This window comes from Rhinolophus ferrumequinum, chromosome 2, assembly GCF_004115265.2.
Source record: "Rhinolophus ferrumequinum isolate MPI-CBG mRhiFer1 chromosome 2, mRhiFer1_v1.p, whole genome shotgun sequence".
Lineage (NCBI taxonomy): Eukaryota > Metazoa > Chordata > Mammalia > Chiroptera > Rhinolophidae > Rhinolophus > Rhinolophus ferrumequinum.
The window spans coordinates 46879386-46905156 of NC_046285.1; the positions used below are offsets into that span (position 1 = coordinate 46879386).

General features: G+C 42.9%; 1 protein-coding gene across 3 annotated transcripts in view; it reads right to left on the minus strand.

Moving 5' to 3' along the window:
• ILDR1 (immunoglobulin like domain containing receptor 1) overlaps nt 1–21069 on the minus strand; it is a 34762-nt gene extending 13693 nt beyond the window's left edge. For all 3 annotated transcript variants that reach the window (XM_033092172.1, XM_033092162.1, XM_033092157.1), the window contains exons 1-5: nt 20838–21069; nt 7748–7918; nt 6224–6373; nt 2626–2745; nt 2217–2363 (exon numbers count right to left, since the gene is read on the minus strand). In XM_033092172.1, coding sequence (XP_032948063.1) covers nt 2217–2363; nt 2626–2745; nt 6224–6373; nt 7748–7918; nt 20838–20892 — 643 coding nt within the window. In that variant the 5' untranslated portion in view covers nt 20893–21069. The remainder of the gene's footprint in view (nt 1–2216; nt 2364–2625; nt 2746–6223; nt 6374–7747; nt 7919–20837) is intronic.
• Between the last annotated feature and the right edge of the window lie 4702 nt (nt 21070–25771).

The window sequence follows — 25771 nt, forward strand, 5'->3', positions numbered from 1 at the left end:
TCATTTTTCTCCTTCTGGTCCTCTATTAAATCTTACCAGTAAGTGGGAGCAGGTTAGGGAGGTGGGCTCGTGGTCAGAAAAGTTCAAGAACCACTGACACCATTCTTGAAGCTCCCTTCTGCATCTAGAATTTTGATTTGCTGAAAACGAGACAGGCTGATGTGAGCTCCCTCAGCTTCCTCCTTGATACTTGAATCATCTTCCACATTATAATGATTTCCTCTCTCTTCGGAGGTCAGGCTATTTTTCCTTTCCTTTCTAAAGGTAGTCTTTTCACTGTAAGCCTGATGTCACTCCCACTGGCTTCATCTCTCCTCAGTGATTAGCTCACTTCATAATGCTTCACTTTCCTCATTTCCCATTGGCTTTGGTCCTTTGCCTACAAATCTACTTAAGGTTATCTTAGTCTAGGAAAACAAATAGTCATATGCACCCCCTCCCCCATATAAGCACGTTCTTTAACAACTTCTGCCCCCTCCATGTCATCTCCTCTTGTCACCAAATTTCTCAGGACAGTCTGCCCTAGTGACTCATTTTGAAAGTGACCTCATCTGCTCAAATCTAGCCGACCTTTATTTGTGGCCTGCATTTCTTTACTTCACTTATTTTTCCTAAATAAACTCTTACCACTTAGGAGGAACTACTGGCCCCCAGAAGCTGTTTATCAGCTGACAGTGGGTATATTTATCATTTGTGAGGGTTTGTCCCTAGTCCCGCCTGTTTTAAGTATTCCACTGACCTAGGAATTCTCAGAAGTCACCTTGGGAGGGTTTTTCTCACCTCTTCCTGCATATTACTACTCCAGTGCTTGTGACTTCTCCAGGCGTTTCTCCCAGAGGCCCCTTAAAGGTAGGGAGCTCTACAGCCCAGTATTGAGTTCTCTGCTAGTTTTCCTCTTTAAGGGGTTCATTGGTATTTCAGCCAATCCCATTCTGTGGGAAATTTAGGCTCTCGTAAGTCAGATGAACATGGATTCAACATTGTAGTGCCGCTGCTACTGACTAGCTGTGTGACTTCTCTGACCTTCAGTCTCATCTGTTAAATAGTTACGATACCTGCCTTCTAGGGTTGTGAAGATTCAGTAGGGAAATGTATGCAAAGGGCCTACACACAGCAGACATCCAATAGAAGTTAGTTCTCCTTTGCTGTAAGACAGCAACCTCGGAACAGGCCTGAAACCAGACTCAGGCCTTCTGGACATCACAGATTAGGTCTTGTTTCTATCTTATGTGGCAATTCCTTATTTTTCCTGTAAAAATTTTCTTTTCAAATGGATCAAAATGATAAGAGTGGTTTATCTCTGGGTGCTAAGATTAGTCTTTACATTTCCCAGAATTTCTCAAATGTTCTATAACGTAATACTGTACTCATATCAGGAAAAGGAAACGTTATTTTAAAAACACAAAAACTCCTTCCATTTAAAGAAGTTTATTCCACTCCATCTATTTAGTACGAAAAGATCTTCGTAGAATAGTATATTATTCTTTTACCTTCACCATGCATTCTACAGCCAAATTATTTAGGGCATGTCATAACTCTGTTTTAAAAGGTCAAATTTCAGCCTGAAGAACAATCACATGCAGAGCAAGATCTTCTGTTCCCTCTTCCCTTCCTCTAACAGAGATTCTCCAAGTGTGGCCCCCCGAATAGCAGCAGCACATCACTGGGAACTTTTGAGAAATACAAATTCTCGGCCCACCCAAGACCAATGAAATCAGAGTCTCTGGAGGTGGGGCCAGCAATTAAGCTTTCACAAGCCCTTTAGGGGACTCTTAAGGGTGAGAACCACTGCTCTAACACCTCTCTCCTCTGATCTGCTTTTTTCAAGTCATCTCTAAGGAGTGGCCTCCACTGCTACAGTTAAGCCGTTCTCTCCAGCCGTCTCATGTTCAAGCAAGGCTGGTGCTAGGAGCCAACACTGGAGCACAGCTTCGTATCAGGGCCACTGAGGAACTGCCAGCAGTACACAGAGCCACCTGAAGGCGGCCTTAGGCAGGCTAGAATGAGGACTGGCAAAAGTCCTCCCTCTTGACTATATAGCTTGCCCAAGCATCACCGTCTGTACTGAGGCCAAAGATGCCCAATCCTGTGATGGGACAAGGTAATGGAGGAGAACCTGGAAGAACCCAAGGTTTTGACCTGGGCATTGGAAGCTGACCCGTTTGGGGCACCAGGCTCCAGCACCACCCCATCCCACTGTGTATGCATCCCCTCACCTTCCTCGGGGCAGCAGCAGCGGGCGGGACAACAGGGGCAGCGGACGTAGCAGCAGCAATACTGAGGACAGCACTGGCACCAGCACACGCCAATCAGCAGGATCAGGAGCAGGGCTCCCAGAATGATGAAGATCACTGTCAGCCAGTCTGCAGGGGAGAAGCCGAGCAGGGGGTGAAATAAATGTGCAGGGACATGCTTCCAGTTCTAACATTCTAGAGGTTGAAACACAGCTCTTGACCTACGGGTTAAGGTTGAGCAATAATACTGGCAAAAAAAACCCAAAAAACAAGTTTAGCTTTGGTAAGGGAACTTCAGAGGTAGGCTTGCTTGTTTCTGTTTTTGCTTTTTTTCTGTATGAGAAAAGTGTCATGGTGGAGTGGACAAACAGAAAGCTCAAGGCGCACTTACGCAGGACAATGAGTTTCACCTCCTTATCCGGGTCTCCTGTTGTGTCCCCTGGAGCCTCAATGGCGCAATAATACACTCCATGGTCCCACCACATCACTTCATTAATCACGAGATCTGCACCTGTAAGAAAGGCGGGAGAAAGTGTCACTGATTAAAGGCTCTGATTTCACTTCCACTTTCCGAGAGAGCCGCTCATAATTCAGAGAAAGGCTTAATCCCTTCTTCTGAGACCCTCCTCTTTCTCCAGACAGTAAAATGGGGGTAGAAACTGATCATTCTCTGAGCCCTTTTAGGATCTTTAAAGGATTTTGGATACATCACCTCATTTAATTTCCACCACAATTCTCTCAATGGATGAGGTGGAGACTACTAGTTGTCTCCCAGTATCTACTCTCCCTTTCTTTGACAGTCATAGAATTTTTGGTCATGTACGTGGCCATCCAGAATAAAGTCAGTGTTTCCCATTCTCTCTTATAGATGGACATAGACACATGACTCAGTTCTGGCTGATAGAATGTAAGTAAAAGGGTCACAGGATGACGCTCAGGAACTTTTTTAAAACAGTTTGGCAATATCTTTGCCCTCTTGTTCTTCATCTCGTCTTCTACTCTGTTATCTGGAAAGAAAACGTGATGACTGCCATCTTGGACCATGAGGAAGAAGATGACATTCTTAGTGACAGGAAGGAGCTTGGGTCCCAGAGGACTAATGGAACAGAGCCACCGCACTAGTTCTGGACTGTCTACCTTCAAATTTATACCTGAGAAGAAATAAACTTCTTTCTTGTTTAAGTCACTCATCTTTTGGGCTTTTGCTTACTTGCAATCAATCTTAATCCCGACACAGTGGGTACCATTATTAGCTGCATTTCAGTTAAAGAAACCAAGAAACTAAGCAGGCCTTCGCTTTCTCCAGGATGCTAAGAAACTGGCTTAACAACAGAGAGAGAATGCTTAGCAAAAGTAGGTTCCAACACATACTTTCTGCCTCAACACTAAGCTCCGAACTGGCGGGGAAAGGCTACAGCCAGGATCCCTCACTGGCTGTCAACAGACAACTCTGGACCTCGAAGGGATAGGTTATGTGATGAACTTGAATTAGTAGGAAGGAAATGCCAATATTTAAAGAGTAAATGTTACTCAAGAAAATAATTTCAGTTCTTGTGAAGACCCAGGGCTGCGCTACACCATCAAGATAGATAAATGGTATGTTCAAGTTTAGTAAATGCAACAAATGCTCCCTGAAGATCTTTTGTGGGTACAGCACTAGATCAGACACTGTAGGAGATCTGAAAAGGAAATACCGGAGGTCTGAAGAGGAGCAGACCCGCCTCTGTCCTGAAGGAGCATGAAGTCCAGTCAGAGGCATCAGGGCAGCCTCCACGTCCCCGCTATTTTAGCCCCAGTAAGTGCCAGGGGACATCTTCAAATTCTTAAAGACCTTAGCATTATAGACTTCCTCCTGCTTGTTGACAATTAGATCTATAATTATTTAAAAATAAAAATAAAATTATTAAAGTGTAGATGGTATACTATATGTATGAGTTTCAGCTGCAGAATATAGTGATTCAACATTCATATACCTTACAGAGTATCACCATAAGTCTAAGTAACCATCCGTATATCTGCAATTCTTTATTGTTTGTCAAGATATATTTATTGAGGAAACGAAACAAAAATGTGAGTTCACACAACACTGGAGCTAACTTTAACTTCTGTTTCCTTCTCTTTCTACGTCAATCTCTATAACTTTTTCCTACTCATGATTTTCTAAGCCCACTACTTTTCCCAGAAACAGGCTTACCACAGACTTGGGAGAATGGTTTGGGAGAAATACCCCCTCAAAGGTTAATGCATATTATAAATCTGCCCCAATTTTTATTGGAGACATAAAGATTATTTTAGGGATTCAGAGTAATACGGACATTTAAATATGTTAATATTTTAAATGATCCACTAACTGATTTGACAGGGTCATCTCAAATGATGCAAAATGGGCATAAAAGTGTCAGAAAACCAGGGCTCCAGGAAGTCACAAATCTAGAGGGAGAAATAAAAACCAAGGGGAAATACCACTTTCCCATGGGAGTAACAAAGAGGCAGCGTCTGACCCAAAGTGGTTAGGAGTAGAGCTGGCATATAGTACTGCTCAAAATTAGGAGAAAAGACAGAAAAGCCGAGACTATGACCCATGGGTACTTTCATCTTTCAAAAACTGTAATGGAGACTTGCTAATTAAAGACGTTAAACTTCAGGGTCAGATCAGAGCTTATTCTGTAGGCTTTGGAAAAAGCAGAGCCACCTTGAATCTCTGAGGATGCCCTTAGAGACTGGAAAAGAAAAACAGATGTTTCCTAAGTCCAGGAGTTTAATTAAGGGCTGCTTCGGGGAAATCAGAGGTTGAACGTAAAACGATGAGATTTAAGTATTATAGCCAAAGTATTAGACACAAAGTTGGAAGAAGTAATTAAACTGGCTCCCTTTAAATGATCTGCCTTTAAATGGTCATAGAATATTCACTAATTTCTTCACATTGTTGCTATGCATCCCGAGTGGCCTGCTGGGTAATATCCTCCACCCCCCAACCCTTTTTTTCTTTTTAACCAGCAAATGTTTATTTAAGGCAGCACACAAAGCTCATTGAAATAGGCTCTGAGTTCTGTGCCAATAACCTATCACACTAATCCTGGATTACAAGACAGGAATGTAGGGTGCTCATCCATCCATCCAAAAGTATGCTAATCATAACTAAAGTTCACTACACACTTTATACATGTCATCAATTCTGACAATTCTCCAAGAGCCAGGTACTATGGCAAGTTCCATTTTACAGAAATTGAGGCTAAAATATCAAAGGGACTTGCCCAAATTCACCCACTCTATAAGTGCAGAACTGGGACCCACACCTGAGTCTGACCGCTGAGCGAGGGCTCTAATCACCACCCCCTGTACTGAGCACAAAGAATAGACATGCTTTAGACACAGCTCTCAGATGTCACATGTGATACTCACTTCAGTGTGGAGAGACACAGACCGCTATGCCCATCTTTCAGATGAGGCAACAGAGGCCGGAGAAAACAATCTGCCACTGGTCACCGAGCCAGCAGGTGGAAACAATGGGACACTCAGCCAGGTCTTTTCATTCTAAGCCCAGTGCTCTTTTCTGTACCAATGAAGGGTGATGGTCTCAAGTGGCTATTACTTAGAAGCCTCTATTTCCTTAGCTATGTACAACAGGCATGGCCGGTGGGGAACTCAGGAGCCTGGGGTTATAGCAGGCCCTAAGAGCAATTCATGGAAGGGATCCAAGGAGCCTGATCCACACTTGAATTGTAGGGACGCAAAGGAAACCACCCACTCCCAGATCTTTAGCCAAAGCTGTAGGACATCCTCTCATCCAGAAACGAACTTCCAGGGAAGTGACTTCAGATGATGCAGCACATTCCACGGATCAGACACTTTCCTCAAACAACAGCAGGCACCAAGTAGACCATCAGGCAGCAGAAAAAAAGGGAAATCCCCACACTGACTCAGCCTGCCACGCCTGAGGTCGGCACCTCTTGCCACCTTCAGTTTCCTGCTGCCTCCCCAATACTCACGGTTCTGGATGGTGATCTTGCGCTGCCGGTAATCTGCCCCCAGCACAGGCTCATTCTGCCCCCGCCTCTGGGCCACGATGCGAACCTCCCGCTGGCTGTCATTGCAGTCATTGGATGGGTCCTGGCCCAGGGACAAAGCTGCCTGGTATGCTGAGGAAAGAGGACACACCCAGATCACACAGCAATGGGGGAAGTCCCGCGAAGAAAGGTGCCCTTACTGTTTGTTCCCTGGAGCAGTGAAGCTTCTCACTTTCTTCTGAGCCTATGTGTCCCCTGGGAATCTGATTCTGTAGGCGTGGGGTGAGCAGATTCTGCATTTCTAATGAGCTCCCAGGTGATACCAATGAACCACACTTCGAGCAGCAAGGCTCCAGACACCCCCCCACACCCTCCCCAATAGGCCATCATTTCCAAATCCTGGCTGCATCCCGTCTCCCATCCCAAATTCCCTTGTCTCATTTTCAGTCACCCTAGATTCTGTTCCCATAGGGGTTCATCCATCTGCCTTTATAATACGAAGTTTGAGAGCTGTTAAATCTGTTGGGGCAAATGCCTACTACCCTAGTGTCTCCTACCTTCCCACGTAACCCAGGCATTTTAAGAGTAACCCCCAGGGAACAATGCCTTGATTTACAGAGGCATCTTCTAGGAACAACATCAGGCTCTGTGGGTGGCTCAGACAGTGAGATTTGGGGGTTCCTACTGTCAGACATTAGTCAGGACCAAAAGAGGTAAAGCTGAGGCCTTCCCCTCCTTTTCCTCATCTTAGGAATCTCACTTCCTTCCTACAAACAGAGTGTCTAACTCTATTTCCAAAATTTCCACGAGGTCAATTATCTGGGCTGAGGGTGGGGATTGGGGTTCCTTGGTTCCTTGAGAGAGGCAGAGGGGGGCTGTTCGGAAGAGCTTTGGTTCCAGACAGCAGAACTGACATGAATGAGGCAGGTGTTACCGAGAGGTGGGACTTGGCTAAATGTAGGGGGGAGCTGTACAGATGTCGTAAGGGATGTCCAACAATTGTGTTTCCTGGGGGCAGTGACTCTCCATCACTGAGTGTTTAGTCCACCAGGAAGGCTGGCCATAGAAGGGAACATGGCAGTGGGTGGCAGGTTCACGAATGGCCATTCTTCGTGTATTCTGGGGGGTGTAGTCTTCTTGTGTGCATTCTAAGGGGTGCGGGTGATGGGAGGCAGATCTCATCCTCATCTCACCGCGCTGGCATGCAACCAGAGATGGACTGGGAGGCAGGACTTGCTCTGCCTGTTACTCAACGTCTGAGCCGCCTCAAACCTTTTCAGAACGAGGTGGGACATAAGTTTTAAAATAAATACAAGAGTACGTGGCCTTCAACAAGTTGCTTCCTCTTCACGGGCTCAGTTTGTTTATCTATAAAAGGACTGAATTAAGTGATCTGTGTGTCTTCTTCTTATTTAAAAGGATTTGGGATCCTAACTCATGCCTACACCCTAATGGCAATACTTCAAAGAGGGACCCAAGCAGAGCCAGTACGGGGAGGGCACTCACACGCAGAGTAGTAGTCAAAGATGGGATCCTTGCAGAAGGACTTGAAGCGCCATGTCACTACCACGTCCTGAAGCTGGGCAGAGGTGGTGTAGTCACATTTGAGGATGACAGAGGCAAACAGGGTGACATAGCGCTCTGTGTGCTGGACCGTCACCAGCAAGGACAGGCACCCTGCAGCCAAAAGCAGGAAACAATGTTGAAGGCAGACCAGGTCTCTGAGAGGTGACCCACTTCTCCTCATGGGGTAACAAAAGCGATGCAAATGAGCAAACACACTGCCTGACTGGTTGGGAGCTCACAGGCAGAGCCTGAGTTCTTACGTGGCCTGGGCACGGTGTGGTATGGAGACTGCACAGACAGTGGGGAAAACAATGAAGAGAAAGACCCAGGATAACTCTCAGGGAGATCACGGTCCATCAATAGTGATAATGCATGCAAGAACCTAAAGAAAGGATGCTAACATAAGGCCATATCAGTACTAGAGGGACCTTGATAATATATACATTCTTTCACATCACTTTCTTTTTAAAATGCTTTCCCATTTCCCTAAGAATAAAGACCAACCTCCACAACCAGCTCCATGAGGCTGGTCAGGTCTGCCTTCAGCCGTTCTCTGCGCCTTCATTTCCCCTCCTGCCTCACCTTACACTCAGAGCTTCAGCCACTCTGAACTTGTTTCAGTCCTTTCCATGATAGGATCGCCGTCTTCACCGGGTCTTCCTACATGTTGATCGCTTGGCTGGAGCACTCTGCCATATATCACTGGCCACCATTCCACGTCCTTCACTACGCTAATTACGATTTATTCTGTAGGTCTTCAGCTACCCCCTCAGCTCCTCAAGAAGCCTTCCCTGACTGGGAGAGAGGCCTCCCTCTGTTTTCCCCAAATGCCCATCTTACCCTAAGGAAGCACTTTTCACACTTCTTGGTGAAGGCCTATTTACTGTCAGCTCCGAGAAGGCCGATCAGGTTTGTCCCTAACGCACTGTTCAAACATACGCACCTCGTAAACACAAGCTGCTCATACTGTGCCTGTCACCTCCTTGGTACCCAACAAGTGTTTGTTCAATAAATGATGGCATGAATGACCAAGAATACATTAACCAGCGGATGTTGGCATCACTGGTCGACATAAGCATAAAGCAAATAAAACAAAAATGATCAGATTGTGACAAATTTTATCAGGAAAGACTTGAAGGAATTAAGAGTTTTTCTTTTTAAAAAGTCTTTTTAAAAAGACATACTCCAGGTCTGCCTGGACTAGGAATCTGGTGGCACAGAAATGTCAGGTGGGGCTCTGGCACAGGAAGAAGTGCACACACAATCGGCATCTTGTAATGTTCCTGTCAATATTTACAGGCCGGATTACAGGGAATGTTCTCATGGCAGGGTTAGTGAAGAATGTTCTCATGGCAGGAGTACTGAAACTTCAGCATGCACCACCAGAAAAGACTTTTAACAGACCAGATTGAGGTCAGCACGAGTTTCTGATTCAGTAGGACTTGGGTGGGGCCCCAAAACTTACATTTCTAACAAATTTCCAGGAGATGCTGATGCCATTGCTCTGAGCACCATATTCTGAGAAACACTGGTATAGAGTAGATTTAAAAAACACAAACCTCTTTCCCCTTATTATGAAGGCCAAGGAGGAAAGGGTTCGAGTTGGGGTTCTCAGGAGGAGCTGCCTTCATTTTGACTGAGTTACTCCACAAACAAAACAAATATTGTCACCCCCTTTACACAGCAGCTGAGCGGGCCTGTCTCAATGGCCAGGGCCACATGGTTCGGAGTCCTGCCTCACCTTCTGGACACAGCCCTCATAAGTAGTCCACAGAGGCTGTAAGGGGCATCTGTACCTGCTTCTCTCTCATCCATAGAGAGAGAGCAGGATGCTGCTCCGGACAGGCTCTGGCCCCCAGAAATGACCTGAGCCATCTCCAGGGCTGGGCTGTGATGAGGATATGCCTGTGACAACCATGCTGGAGAGAGGCTCTGCAGAAATGCGGGGAGATCTGTGAGTGGGGAAGACTTCACGAAGGAAGAGATTTACGCTAGACCCTAAGACTCAGGTAGGATTAAGGTTACATATGAAAAATAGGGATCGGGCAGAGAAACTCTTCATTACAGGATAGAAGAAATAAGTGAGCAAAGGCCCTTAGCAGGAAGGGGCAGTGACTTGGGGAACCTGGGGGGAAGAAACCAAGCTGCCATCGCTGGCTTTATGGAAGACACTGGGGATAAATAAGGTGGTGCTGGTGGTGGTGACTGGGAGGTGGAGAGATGGAGTGGAGTCTCTATCACACTCTAATGTCTCTTTCTAGTTAATGGATAATCACGGAAGGCTTTTCTGAAGAAGAGTAATAGGATGAGAATGGTGTTTTTAGGAAGATAGATGACTTCCTTATTCAGCTGTGAATGGAAAAGAACATCATTTTGAAAACAAGCCTTCAATAGTTTGGGGAAAAAATAGCTGCTGTCTCTACCAGCTGTAGGATTCCTGGAAATCAATCCAATCTGAACGGAAGAGCCAGTGACCAGTATCTCAAGCCTATCATGGATTATATCATAGTCTGCTTTTTTATTTTTGCTTCTCTGTCCTCACCACCCCGTTGGTTTTTTTTCCAGAACTGACCTGAAACAGACTTTGGAGATTTTTGCCCAACACAGCTTTAAATGAACAGTAGAAGGAGCTATGGGTAAGAGTTTTGACAATGAATTTGTCAACACTAGCTTATTTTGTATAGCAACACAGATGGATTAGAATAGAGAAACAAAATACTGATTTATGGTCTAAACAAAATCCTAGGTTCACACAGCACTTTCCAATATGTTCTCTTCCACACTAACTATGATCCCTGGGAGGAGAGAAGCTGTGCTCATTTCACAGCAGATCTGAGACTGGAAAAGGTAAGTAACTTGTCTGCAGTCATTCAGTTTCTAAGAGGATTTGAGTCAAGATTCTTCCCCTGAGCAGTGTTCTTGTCACTCTACTTGGCTATTCTTTAAATAAAGGAAGATGTGTTCGTATTCATTAGCTTGCAAATACTTGGAGCATGGAGCCAGCTACACCAGCAATAATTAGTATACAATTGATACTGTGATTAATAACCTACGTGTTCTTTATTTTGCTGAATGGTAATTCAACATAAACAGTAGTTTATCCAAAGGGCTCTAGTCAACATTATTTTCATAGAGGTGGAACATGTGGAGGGGGGTAGGGTAGGTTTGCTGGGAGTCAGAGGAGGGAATTTGGTTGGAGCCAGAAGTTGCTCTGGGGTAGCTTTGAAGATTGCTGAACCTGACACTGCGGAAGGACAATGGGACTAGGGTGATCACCCTCATTACCAAATCCTTGTTCAGCTCCCCTTCCATGAATGCCCTTATTATGGGCAAACCACACCTGGGGTCACACAACTCACCTTTACCAACGTCAGCACTGGCTTTGGTACCTGGGCACTACTCTTTTATGCTCTCTTCAATTTCATCCCTTATGTGAATTTCAAGCCTTAAAATATGCCACTCTCCTAGATGTTCTGACCACATTGAGCTCACTCACACTCCCTCCAGGGGTTTGCCAGCCCCACAGTATCCTGCACAGCTCTCAGACCTTCATCCCCTGACACCACCACCTTCACAAGGAAAGTGGGGAAGAGTCCCAGGACAAAAGGTACTGAGCAAACAGCAAACACTCTCTCTTTTTCTCAGTTGTTGTTCTGGATTTCAGTATCTACTGTGCTCTGGGCGGTGTACATACATTGTTTCTAACCCTCATAATCCCCCTACTGGTGGGATCCTACTGATGGGATCATCCATGTGCACAAAAATTCAGACAATAAGTCAAGCTGTCTCAGCCTCAGGATTTGAACTTGGGTCTTGCTGACACCAAAACCCAATCTTTCCCAAGCAGGCAAGTTTGACCTTCCAAGTGGAAGTCAGGCACTGGACTCTAAAAGCAGGAGGATTTTTCAGATTGGGAGGAAGAGAAAGGAAGTAGCACGTTCATCTCAAAGGCCACAACCTCCCATCTTTCTTTCCTTTGGCCTGTAACTTCTCTGTAAAACGAACCACACTGGGCAGGCACACTACTAGCAGAGAAGGTTTTCAAGAAGAGGCCAAAGGCAGCAAAATCTGGGCTGAAAGTAGGAACAGATTCAAAAAGATAAATGTTCTGCTTTATAGACTACATGTTTGCTCTTTTAAACTTAGTACTATGAGTTTCCAAATTCATAGATTTTCTTTCTATTCTTAAATTTCATTCCTCCTATGGCATAACCTTCTCCTCAGTTCATTTCCCTCTAATTTCCTAGTTGTCTCTATCAATTCTGAAGACTGACTTCCTGAGTTCAGATTCTGCCCATTCCCCCATCATCTAAAAGACCCAGTAAGTTATTTCCAAACTCCAGTTGTTTCTTTACACGAAATTGGGATAATGCTAACACTTGCCTGATAAGGTTGTAGTGAGGATTAAACGAGATAACAAACGTCCAGCATTTAGCAAAGAGCCAGGCACATACTAGACACTCAATAAACAGTAGCTGTCATTTGTATCATTTGTGCATATCTTGTCTACCTTAAAAGCGTGAGACAGACTGAGAACAGTATGTAAAAGTACTTTAAAAGAACTAAAATGATACAAATGAAAACTTTCACTACTGTATTGTCTTTGCAAAATGAGTTAGTGCGTTAAAAGCTTTTAAAATTGTGTTGTTTTGTATCCTCACAAACCCATCCACAATTTGCCTCCTCTGTGAAAGAGGAAGGGAGGGAGACCTATCATTTAAGGGTAGAAAGGTAACTTCAGATGAGATACCAGAGCTCATGGGAAGGAGAGAAAGGGAAGGGGATTCTCTGTTTCCCGCCATGAGGTACTTTCCAAGACTGCTGATGTGCAGACTGGGGACTACCATCTGACATTAAAGTGGAAGGAAAACATACCAAAAAAAGACTCTTTACAACTAAATGCCATGTGTTCCCGAATACATGATACCTTTGTACATTTATTTATTCAGTCGTCTCTGTCTAGAATCAGATTGGGCAAGATGTTTTACAGTTTCTAGAACATATGATCCACACAATACAGGGATATAGGTGCAAAACTTTTTTTTTAACTAAGAACTATTTTCAGAGGACTGGATGGCATTTCCCCTCCTTTCCATGTAAAGGGTCCCGTTTAGAAGGGGGTGGTAGGCAGGGAGGGAGAGCAAGGTGTTTTCTGGCAAGAGACAGGGGCCCACCATGTTTCCCCGAAAATAAGACACAGCCGGACAATCAGCTCTTAAGCGTCTTTTGGAGCAAAAATTAATATAATGTTTTATATTATACATTATAATATATTATTATATATACATTATATATAATTATATATATTATATATTTATATTATATATTATAATAATTATGTATATTATATATTATATATAATTATATATTATATATATTATAATATATAATAGATTATATATTATATATTATAATATACGGTATATATCATATCATATCATATTATAGTATATAAGACCCGGTCTTATACTATAGTAAAATAAGACCAGGTTTTACATTACTTTTTGCTCCAGAAGACACGTTACAGCTGATTGTCCGGCTGGGTCTTACTTCCGGGGAAGCACGGTAGTGCTGACTCTGATGGAAGGTCTCAATTCCTGAGTGTTTTTCAGGTACCCAGCACCTCTGCTGCACTAAGCAGATCAATGAAAAGTACACAGGTGTAATCCTATCAGAGTTTATCTCTAAGCAAGCTATCTCCCCAAGTATATTTGCTATCAGTACTTGTTACATTTCCTTAGATAACAGTGCAAATATGAGAGAAATGAAGGGAAGAGGAACTGGCAATGAGTCCAGACAGTAAGTACGCACTCCAGAGTGTTAGAAGAGAAAAGGGGACAAAGAGAAGCGCGACATGGTGGGAGAGGAATTGTGTCTATGCATGACATGTTTAACAAAGGTCTGGCATGTGCTACTCAACAGTGCTAGGCTATGGGGGGGAGGGGGGCAGTGCTAAGCATGTGGCTACTCTGGGGAGCAAACTGACATATACTGAGCACTTACACAGTGTTAGACACGGCAGTAGGTGCTTTAGTATATGGTATCTGGCTCAACTTTTGCAAAAAGACCCATGAGATAAGCTGTATTTTTATCTCAATTTCATAGGTGAGGAAAATCCTCAGGGAGATTAAGTAACCGGTTTAAGGTCACACAGCTGGTAAGTAGCAAAACTAGATTTAAATTTACACCTCTAAAATTCCAAAGCCTACACTGTTTCCAGTGTACCAACTAACTGCCTTCTGGATGAGTTTTCTAATGTGCAAGTTTAACCCTTTAAGGGATATTCACAAATTTAAGGCATATTCACAGATTTATTATTTTAGTCATTTTGTACAAAAATTCCTTTCTGCTTTTTTGTTTATAAATATAAAATAAGTAAGAAACTTCAAACAATAAAGTAAAAAGTGCCTCCTTGCTTGCCATGAATTCCACTCCCCACAGGTACCACTGTTGATAACTTAGGGTATATCTCTCCACAGCTTTTCCTATGTGGTTCTTTAAAAAAAAAATTAATCATGTACATTGATTGGCAACTTTGATTGTTTTCTCCAAACTAAAGATATACCATTATATTCTATATCAGTACATATAGACCTTATTATTTTAGTGGCTACCTGAAAATTCACTACATGGATGAACCATAATTTATTTATCCATTTTCCTAATGATAGACATTTGGATTGTTTCTGATTTTTCACAAACAATGTTGACACGACCTGTTGAAATAAATATCTTTACATAAAGTATTTCTTCACATGCATGTCTTCCAGTAAAACATGTTTCTCAAAGTGAGATTGCTGGGTCAAAGGGAATAAGGCTTTTATATCTGAATAGAAACTTCAAGAAAAAAATTTATATTCCCATGAACAGTGTGATAGTCCTTTGGTTTCACCACAATCTTTCCAACAGGGGAAAACATCAATCTTCAAAAATTTTTTTGATAAACTTACCAGGTGAAAAAATAGCCACTCAGGTGGTTTGAACTTGATATTCCCTTGGTTATTAGGGGTAGAGGACAAGACCTGGTTGAGAGGCAGATGCTCGGAGTTTCCCAACATCAGTCACTCAGATCAGTGACTCATCCGTGTCCCCACATGCTAATATCAGAGCACATGCAAATTTGGGTCTCACCAGAATGACAAATTTCTATGTGCCTTGGGCCTTCAGATGTCAGTCTTTCACCCATTCGTTGAGTACCTACTATGAGCCAGGCACTATTCCAGATGATGAGGGTACAATAGCAAATACGAGAGACAATGTCCCTGCACTCTTGAAGCGTACACTCTTAGTGGGAGAGTCAACACTAAACAAGTAAACACACAGACAAGGTACTTCATGGCTCAGCTTTATAGGGTTGCTCAGAAACTGCTAGGGCTTTGAATACCAAATCCTACTATTGTACAATAAGGGACAAAACAGACACATGGATCCAAGTGCTCCTGATAGCTCTTCTTGGTTGTTTCAAATTCTACATCAAGCCCCAAATCTAAATCACCACCCTTCCATACAAACTTGGGCCTCTCCCATGTTTCGCATCTCAGTTAATGGACAAGACTGGAAAGTAGGAATCTTCCTTGACATCTCTTTCTCCCTCGCTCTCCATATACTATGTATTATCAAATTGGGTTTACTTAGCTCCTAAGCATTTCTGGAACCTCTAGCTCTCTGTCCATCTTCACTCCCACCCTAGTACAAGCTACCGCACTTCCAGCCTAGATGTGCCTCAGCTTCACTGGCACCTGCACACACTCTGGTTCTCCTCCACACTGCTGTCAGTCTCCCAACGCCTTCTCTTTAAAAATCTCCAAACGCTGTTCACTGTTCTTAGGCTAAACCCAAAGCCGCCAACCATGACCCATGTGAAGCCATGCACATCTGGTCCTACCCACCCCTCTGGCCTCATCTCCACCACAGGCGCTGTGACTTCCTCCACTCAGTCAGGATGACATTCTTCCCTCCCCTCATACTCACCTCTCCAGCCTTCTTGCACAGGCTACAGCTTTAGTTTGAAAGGATGATTCCTCAACTTTCTAGGGAGGGTCTCCCAGGTGAGTAAAATTCATCTAGTATATGCTCCTGTGGCACCTTATAGATCTTTCTCACGGTTCCTGTCAGAGCTGTATTTCTACATTTGCTTGTATTTCCTTTAGACTTTAAGCATCATGGGGCCAGTCCAGGTTTGCTTTTGTTCGCACACCTGCTGGTTCATTATCCAGCATTTCATGCTACTGTATCTGCACTAAACATTTGCTGAATAAAAGAATGAATAAATTCCTAGGAGACAGGCTAGACTGCTTGGAACAAATTCTAAGTGTTCTAAAAGTACAGAAAAATAAATAAAGTTAACCACTTATAGTATGGACAGACAAAAAGCAAGAAAGAAGGGTACATGCTGGGGGTAGCGGGTATGACAGCATGCCATCCCAGTGGGGACAAGGCTGCCTAAGTTAGTAAGGTCAGAATGAGTGAGCCTCGAATTCCAAACAAAGAACTTTAACACACTCTTAGAAGCTATGGGGATCTAGTGAAGGTTCTTGGAGGATTAACATAAAGGCAGGAAAGATTAACGCAGGTTAAGTTAACCTATCATCTGGGTAGGAGATGGCTGGAACTAGACAGAGAGTTAGCAGGTGTAGAGGCAAGGAGATTGTTAAAATGCTTAAAGTGGGCCAGTGTGACATTTGTTGCTGGGAATAGAAAAGAGTGGGCAGACCCTAGAATGAGAACTTGATTAACCAGGTTTAGGAAATGAAGAAAGTGTCCAAACTGCTTTCCTTTGACCCCATCTTACCCTAAAATTTATACATCAGAAGATACAGAAATAAGGACTGGAGAAAGATGACATGATCCGAGTCTTCCTGATTCTTAAAAACATAATTTTATTTCTCCCTCCAGGCCTTCAAACAAAGAAACAAAGTCTTAGGTTGAAAGAAACCTAGGCAGACGATACATTAATTACCCAGCGTGTTATTCTACTGCATTGTTGTTGGGGCAAGATGTTTAACAAGTAGCATTTAGTTAGACATCCAAGAGGCAAACTATTTCTATTTCTGCATACCAGGATCCAATTACACAAAACAAACCCGCTCCACAGCATGAAACAGGTGAAAGAGCAATGGACTAAGAGTGAGGGTGCCAGGGTTCTGGTCCCAGCTCTCAAACTAATTCCATTGTGTCCAACGGAGAGGCGTGATTTCCCTGGACACAGATTTCCTTATCTGTAAAACTGGCCGGCAGGGGAAAACAGGGACTGCGAGTGATTTCTGCTTGTGTTCAGCAGAGCACTGGGATTCTAAGGAGGTACTTCAGGGGGCCCCGTGGGAACAAGGGAGGAGCCGAGTGCAGCCTGCCATCCACCACCCATACCCGCCTCAGCCTGAGAAACTCCACTTTACTATCTACTATGTCAGGGATCAAGATGCCATTAAGTCTTCAGTATGATCCCAACCTTCATCCTTACCACTGAGTGAAAATTACTAGCTGTAGATGCTCTCTAAGAATCTTGTCCCTTAGGAGTCAGCTGATTTCCCAAAGAATGATATTACACGTTGACAGCTGTGTGGATCTATAAGTTAACACCACTCTTACGATCTTAAAATTTTTTCACAAAAGCACAAATGACACATAACCTTTTAAAATTCGGGGGTGGCGGATGGGCGTGGGAGTGGGGTAGGAACTGAACTTTCATTCCAGGAATAAACTTTGAGGTTGGATGAAGGTTACCAGAGCTGTTAGCCAGTAACACAAAAAGGGCTACAGGTACTTACTTTAGCCTTACCTTAATGTTTGTTTTAAGGAGCAAGTATCACTTGTGTGATAAAAATTGACTTCTTTTTAGAGAAAAAAAGAACAAAAACAAAAACCTCTGACAACTGATTTCTTCACAGCTCAGAGCACAGGGGCTGTAGTAACTTTCCAGGACTCCCTGACCTCAGAGGCTTCATCAGGCGCCCCACGCCACACCAAAGAGTGAGTACCCACATCTAACATAATTCACGAGTGGCCCGTACTTTCAATTGCAGAAACTTGGATGCTAATCAGATTGGGTTGATTCTGCTTTAGAAACAGAAGAGTGATAGACCAAAATGAACATGCTCTAGTATTGGGGTTTTCCGAGATTCCTATCGCAGTTTGCGGTGGATTTTGGGAAACTAAACTGACTGGATTTTTCTATTTAATGTTGTTAATTTGGGGAATATTTTCTATGAATTTAAATGTTATTAAAATATTTAATGTCAATTTGTTATTCTTTTATCCAACATAGGAATGGGGTGTGTGTGTGTGTGTGTGTGTGTGTGAACTCTTTGTTTCTATTTTATAAATCTTATATATATGTGTGCACATGTCACATATAAATGGTATTTCTTAGTGGGAGCTGTGAAAAAAGTTTGAAAAACATTGCTTTGGTACATACTGGGTGGGAGTGAGAGAGGAAGCGGATCTTCACCAGTCTGATTTAGAGACATTTTAGTAAGTTTGGTTTAAAAATAAAGAAGTGAGTCCAGTGGGGAGGGACCCAATATTTCCTGAGTGATGACCACATTGCAGATACAGTGCTCGACCTTAACCCCTCCAATAAGAGTTGGTCTTGTTGGGCGGGGAGAGGGGAATGGGGAAGAGGATTGTCAGGGATTCTGCCTGTTTTCTAGATGAAGGGAGATTAAGTGATTTCTCCAAAGTTACAACTAGTAAGAGGCAGATTCTGAAATCCAACCTGATAGTCTTCTGACTACTAATTACAGTTTCTTAGCTGTAGGGGAAGGAGAGTAGGGAACCTAAACTGTTTCTTTAAGATAGCTTTAAATAATCCTACTCAGGTCTAAATCACAATTACCGATACCACCATGGCGTACATTTATTAAGCCTTCACTTTGTTCCAGGCAATGTGTTAAGTGTTTTAAACCCTTCATTTCATTTAATCTTCACAAAAAGCTTATGAGATATGTACTATAATCATCCCACTTTACTGGAGGCTTTCAGCACTTCAGTAAGTTGACAAACGAACATCACAGTTGCAAAATCCAAATGCGCATTAAACAGCTGAATGCAATTTATTTACATTTCCTATACATACTCAGGGAAAATTTCTGCTCAAAGAGCTATTTCCCCCTCAAAATGTTCGAGTCAAAACAGAAATTGAGTTGAAATCTCAATTTCTCACCTCTGAAATAAAAATGAGATGTTCACTTAGGACTTTATCCACATCTAGCATTCTCTGGTTCTAAAATGTGTCATGCAGGCAGTCTTCCATTTAAAGAATGCCAGGCAAACACAGCAGTCTGTATTATTTCAGTATCCAGGCTATGCCCACTGCACGGCTGGTGCAAGAACACCTAGAGCTCCGCTTTCTGAAGTCCCTGTCCATTGAGCAATTTGCTTACTAGAAGAATATACCCTTTGGTTATCATCACTGTATTTGAAAAATGTTCAGTGTTCAATATTCTTCATAAAAACTGAATAGCTTTTAAAACATTATGCTGGTGATTTAAGGATTGGGGTTTATACCCCAGTGGGATTTTTGTATGTAAGGCTTCTTTTCTTATCCTATTGACATGGATGACTGCTGGCTACAAAGTTTATGCTGGCTCCTCTCTGGGCCGTTCAGCTCAGGAGTACCCTGGGGATATGGTACCCAGGGGCAGAGTTGTGAGTAGACCTCTATTTTCCTAAAAAGGCAGCTCAAGCAGCTTCAGAAATCCCTACCTGCTGTGGACTTGGAGCTGAACATACAAAGCACAGGAGAGAAAACTGCAAAACTGGGGGATTTTTATGATTTTGCTTTCATAGTCCAAACTGATGACTGCTCTAGTGGAATTTCAGGCACTTCAGTTTAGGTGAGGTTTATTTAGTCCACAGTTGTGTGTATCATGGGTGTCCAACATCTAGCCTTGTCAGCTTCAGATAATTTGTAGGCCCCATATCCTGCAGAAAATGCGGTAAGCTAGAAGACCTTAGGGATACCAATTTTCTAGTTTTTCTACCCTTTTGCGATCCTCCTTCCTTCCCTCAACATTTAGCTTAAGTTACTGTAGAATGAGATTTCGTTACATTTGAGTGATTTTCATGTCCTATGAAGCTTGTAAAAATGGAATTGTATCTTTTCTCTCAAAAAAATACAAGACTCAGATTGGTCTGTGGGCCAACTGAGCTGACCTCCCACCCACAAAGAGGTAAGTTGAGGGGAGGAGGGACAGGGAAAATGAAACAGGACAGAAATTTGAAGAGAAATGATCCTGCAAAAGATCATACCTACATCCTAACTAAAAACGGCTGGAAGAGCCTGCACATTCTATATTCAGCTATCCTTTCCTACCTGGTTTCACTCATGCAGATACACACTCCTGTCATATTCCCAAGAGATAAAAACTGAGACACACAAAACCATGCTTTCCAAAGCAGACAGGGGATGGGCTTGGAGGTTGAAAATGAAGGAGTGGGTGGGTGGTTGGACACCTGATGGGGAGACAGTGAGCGAGGGGGAAGTTAGGGAAGTGGGTGGATATCAAGAAAGCAGGAAAGTGACCCTGAAGATAGCTAGCAAAGAGCTACATGTTGTGGTCCTGTAAAATAGATTCTGAATCATATCAAACACCCATTATATACTTGAGGACACATTATAATGTCGCAGTTGTGAAATAAATGTATTTCTGGGCCAACATTTAGGTTGTGCCATACCTAAAACCTAAAAGCAAGTATCAGATGAAAGGAAAAAGTAATTAGGAATTGTAAAAGTGGTGTTACCGCACCTATCAATTCAGCTTTACAGGCCTAATGACTGCAGCAGGGGAAGCCTAGAGGCTCCGGGTTTCTGAGTTGCACCTGTTTCTGAAGGGCCTGGGCTAATTAATAAAAGAGGAAAACAACAGATTCCCACAGGCAGAAACTCGATCCAGTCCCCGCACCTCCTGGCGCGGCCAGATCGCCGCCCAGGCCTCCACTGCCCAGCCTGTGGCCAGCTCAGCAAGGCCAGGCAACAATGGCTTCCTATCTCCTGGGGCGCCAGGGTGGGACCCATTTCCCCACGGCTCACCTGTTGGGAGCCAGGTGAAGAGCAGCAGCCAAGGCGCAGGTAGCTCGGGGCCCATGATGGCCCCCCTCTGGCCCCTTTCAGCTCAGGGGCTCTGGGCCACTATGTGTCTCTAATCAGCTGCGGCCCCTGGACGCCGCACTTCTCCAGGAATCCCTCCGCTTCCCCCTCACTGTGCGCAGCAAGGCGGGAGGGCCGGCCCCGGTCCGAGGGCGGGTACCGGCCGGCTCATCCCCACCTGAGGCGCTCCCGCGGCTCCGCCTCCCGCACCGGCGCCGCCGTTTCCTGCTCCGCCCCCGGCCTCCGGGGGCCGCGGCCACCTTTCCTACCTGCCCCCGCTTCCTGCCCCCGCCCCTCTGCAGGCTGCCAGGTATTTCTCCCCACCGAAACGCCATCTCCTGGAAAATGTTAACAGTTTTCCTCCAGAAGTTCTCGGAAAAGCTTATCCCTAATGTCTCTCCCTCTCTTTGTAGTAGAATTTTGTAAATATAACTCTCTAGGGAGTATTTCCTGCGTTTTATTTTCATTCACTCATACGTGCGTAGAAAAACATTCATTTTTTTGTTTCTTTTTCCCCCACTAAAAACCCACTAATAGGAAGTTTGCACATAATGTCATGTTTTCCAGAAACTAAAGATGTAGGGTATGAACTAGAGAAATGAACTTAATTTTCCACAATTACAAAAGTAACAGATGCTTATTATAGAAAAGTTAGAAAAAATACAAGTTAATGGAAATAAGAAAAAATCCTGCTCCCACTACCCGTAGTTCGGCATTGTTACTGTCAGCAGATTCCTTTTTATAATTTCCCAGCGTGCATGCAGCTCAGCAGCCTCTCACAGACCTCAGCCCTCCCAAAGTCAAAGATTCTAGGTCTCTTTACACCAGGCCACCTAGGATATAATTCCGTCTCCCTCGCTTGGCAGGAACCCACAGAGAAAGGTAAAGAAAACCAGAGGAGGAAGGCACACTTGCCTTCAGGAACCAACCAGACAACAACATTAACTTGGAAAATCTATACGCTGATCAATGTAAATAGATAGCAAGCCATTTTACACACCTATCCCTTATCGAGGAGTTTTCACTGTGCATCCCCTTCTGTAACAGCACAATTCTCCTCCCTCCCAGCCACCATCGTTTTTCCCAAGAAAAGAATTATGAAGATGCATTAAACATCAGGAAGTTTCCATTCTGGTCACTGACCTTCGAAGTTAGTATTATTTCTCTTAAGTGTATCCCTGCTCTGCTCTGCTGTGAAGGGTTCTCTTCACTGACGTCGTTATATCCCTCATCCTGCCTCCGCCCATAGGATCATCCTTGTCCTGAATCTGATTGGAGGTCTCAACCCACTTCCTTCTATCTTCCCTCTTCCCCTTCTGTTCCTGGGTCTGTCTTCTGGTTCCCCAATTGGACCTCTTCGCTTTAAATGTTTTTCTTGTAGCTTCTTCTTTTCCAGAAAGTAGGAAGTAAATGCAGGAAGTCATGACCAAAGGCAGGTGCTACAGTACTTTTAGGAGCCTTTAGATCCTCCACAGTGGGATCCCAGCACACCAGCAGGATACAGTGTGAGTGAGGGGTGCTCCCCTTCCCCACTCCGGAGACCCTGCCCATGCTGCCAGGAACATTGTCCGGTTTGACTGTTTGTGACCCTGAGGAATTTGTGTGGTTCCTGGCTTTGTGAATTGTTCTAGGCAAATTTTCAATTCCAGTCTAAAAAAGTATGAGCCCTCTCCTTCCCACACCTACATCCCATGCTCCTCAGCCCTTGTTTTGATATAAAGGTCGTTTTAATATTCATTGAAGCCAGCATTTCTCCATGTTTATTCCATGGGACAGTGGTTCCGTGGAATGTTAATAAATAGTATATGGGGGTTGGGGGGAAATGCTCTGTGATCAAATTCAAGAAATGCTGGATTAAATTAAATAAAACATTTTTTCAGGACTTATCGAACCCTTAGGGTGCTAGTGTACATTTGAATTTCCAAGGACTACATCATTAAGCATTTCTCAGCATTATTCTACCATAAAGCCCCTTTTTCTCACACATATCTCAGGGCAAATGTTCCATGGAACATATTTTGGTGAACCCTGGTGGTCAAAACTAAACATAATTGGGGAATATGTTGGAGACTTCTATAGGAACAAAAAAAAATGCCTTTAACAAAGATTATCCTAAGTGCAGAAGAACTAGAATTTTCCTATTTTTCTCTTAAGAATCACTTATTCAATTGAACATATACCTCCATTGCTTTTCATGGAGTGAACGCTTAAGATTAACTTTATTTATATGTTTCTGTTTACTACATGTATCTTTTTTCTTTACCACTTATTATATACATTATGTACCATGCAATGTTCAAGTGCTTTAGATGCATTATCTCATTAAATTCGCACAATATCTGTGTAAAATTCACATAATCCCATTTTACAGATGTGAAAGCTGAGATACAAAGAAGTAACTTGCCCGAGGTAACAAAGCTAGTAAGTGGTAGAGAGTTATGAGTCTAAGTGAGGCAGTCTGGTTCCAGACCTTGTGCTCTTAGCTGTTACGCTATACACTCTCGCTTAGCTGTGTCTCGATATGTATTTATAGCTAGCTGACTCTATCAGTGTGTGCCAATGCAGTTTCTTTCTACATATGTCATTTAGTTTTACATAAAGGAAATTCCATTACACTGCCATGAGCTCTCCTGGGCCAGTCATTCTGCCAACATGTGCCATTGGTTCATTAAAAATTAGATAAGAGGACACAATTGGCTCAGAGCAACAAACAGTTCTTTCATTGCTAGATATAGACGTAAAAATCACTTGACTTCCTAATAGTGACTGAGATAAAAGTGTACTCATGTACAAAGTAATAGTAATGTCTACCATTTGTTAAACACTTTGTGCTAGGCACTATTCCAAGCACTTTTTGTATTATCTTCAATAATTCTCTCAACAGCACTATAAGGAGAGGGACTATCATTGTCCTCATTTTACAGCTCAAGAACTTGAGGCACAAAGGTTCAATTACTCTGAGTCATCCAGCTTGTAAGTAGCAGAGCTGAGATGCAAACTCAGGCCTTAAGAGCATACATCCTTAATCACAATCCTAGCCATATTGTGCTTCTTTATGTAGACTGGTCCAGGGACTAACCACAAAGTACTGAGCTTAGGATCTCATCATTGATACTCACACTTCCTAGTTGAAACTGTGTCCATGAAGGTTTATAAATACTTTTTAGAAACATTATTATTTGAGAATAATGTGATATTTGTTTACCCACGTGTATATTTATCAAAATTGGAGAAAAGAAATGGCAGAAAAGAAAAACATGTAAATAAAAATCATGCTCCAGGCAGGTAAAGCTACAGGGAGGCAAGAAATGAAAGTAGCTAATTGATGTTGCAACATTTGGAATACAGACAGCCCTCTATATCTATAGGTTCCACATCCGTGAATGCAACCAACCAAATCCTGCAGATATGGAGGGCCACTAAGGAACTTGAGCATCCATGGATTTTGGTAACTGTGGGGTGTCTGGAACCAATCCTCCTTGGGATACTGAGGTATGATTGTATATATTATTCATTTTTGTATGCCTAGCATCTCGCATAGTACCTGGCATATAGGTAGTGCTCAATAAATATTTCTTGAGTTCTGTATCCATAATTCCTGGAGGAAATGACATATGAGCTGGCTTTGATAATGAGTAAGACTGCCAGAGCAATCTAAGCAGAGAGACCAGATAGTGCAAAAAATCATAGCACCAGGAAATAGCATAGCTTAACAATAAGCACTTCAGATTTGCTAGACCATAACGCAAGGTGGGGAATGGTAGGACAGTGTGTTATAGAGCTAGCCAGGGTAAATAAAGGGCTTGAATGATCAGCTGGAGAACTAACACTGTAGACAACAGACTTTAGAGAACAGTAGACAATGGGGAGCTAGCAAAGGGTTTTAAGCCAGGCAAACATAATCAGACATGCATTTTAGAAAGATAAACTTGGAAGCAGTGAGAAAGGTAGGCAAGAATTGAGATGAAAGGCAGGGAAGACAGGAAACTGTTAATTATAGGTGGGAGGTACTGAGGGCTCAAGCCAATTATTGGTGTTGGGAATGGAGAGGAGAGAATAGTTTGGCAGATATTTAAAATCTAGAACCGACAAGATCAGTGATACATTAGGTGTGGGAATTGAGAAGAATATAAATTTCTGACTATTGAGCCTGGGTGGATGATGATGCCTTTAAAGAACAGATATGTAGAAAGGTTTTGAATCACTTTCAGACACATTGTACCTGCAAGAATAGTGGACCATCTAAATGAAATGCCTATGGATTGTTGGACAACTTTGTTAAGTGCAATTGACTGAATGAGGGTGTTAAGAGCTGCATACCTATATAGGGAAGTCTGGGTCAGTAGGGACTGGGAGACCTACTTCTTGGTTAGTGGGATATAACAAGAGAATTCATCTCGGAGTAGGGCTAAAAGCAAGAGGTGGTGGAATCTAGTGATAGGAGTTTGGGAACAAATGTATTCATTATTACCACTCCTATTCAACATTAGACTGGATAGTCTAACTAGCACAATAAGAAAATAAAGACTGAAAATAAAAAATAAAGATCTTGTTATTAAAGTATAATGATTACACAGAATACCGAAGAGAATCCAGTAATTATACATAAGGACTAACAAGAGGTTGCTGGAAACAAGGTCAATATATTCATGCCACTGGCATTTATATATACCAGCAACATCCATTTGGAAAATATGACTCTAAAATATACATTTCAAAAGCAATAAATCTGTAAAGTAACTACAAATAAACCTAACAATATATGTGGAACAGCTTTATGGAAAAAATTGTTAAAAGTTAGTGAAAACATTTTTTAAAGATTTGAATAAATGCAAAGATTACGGTGTTCATGGATAAGAACACAGTATCACTAAGGA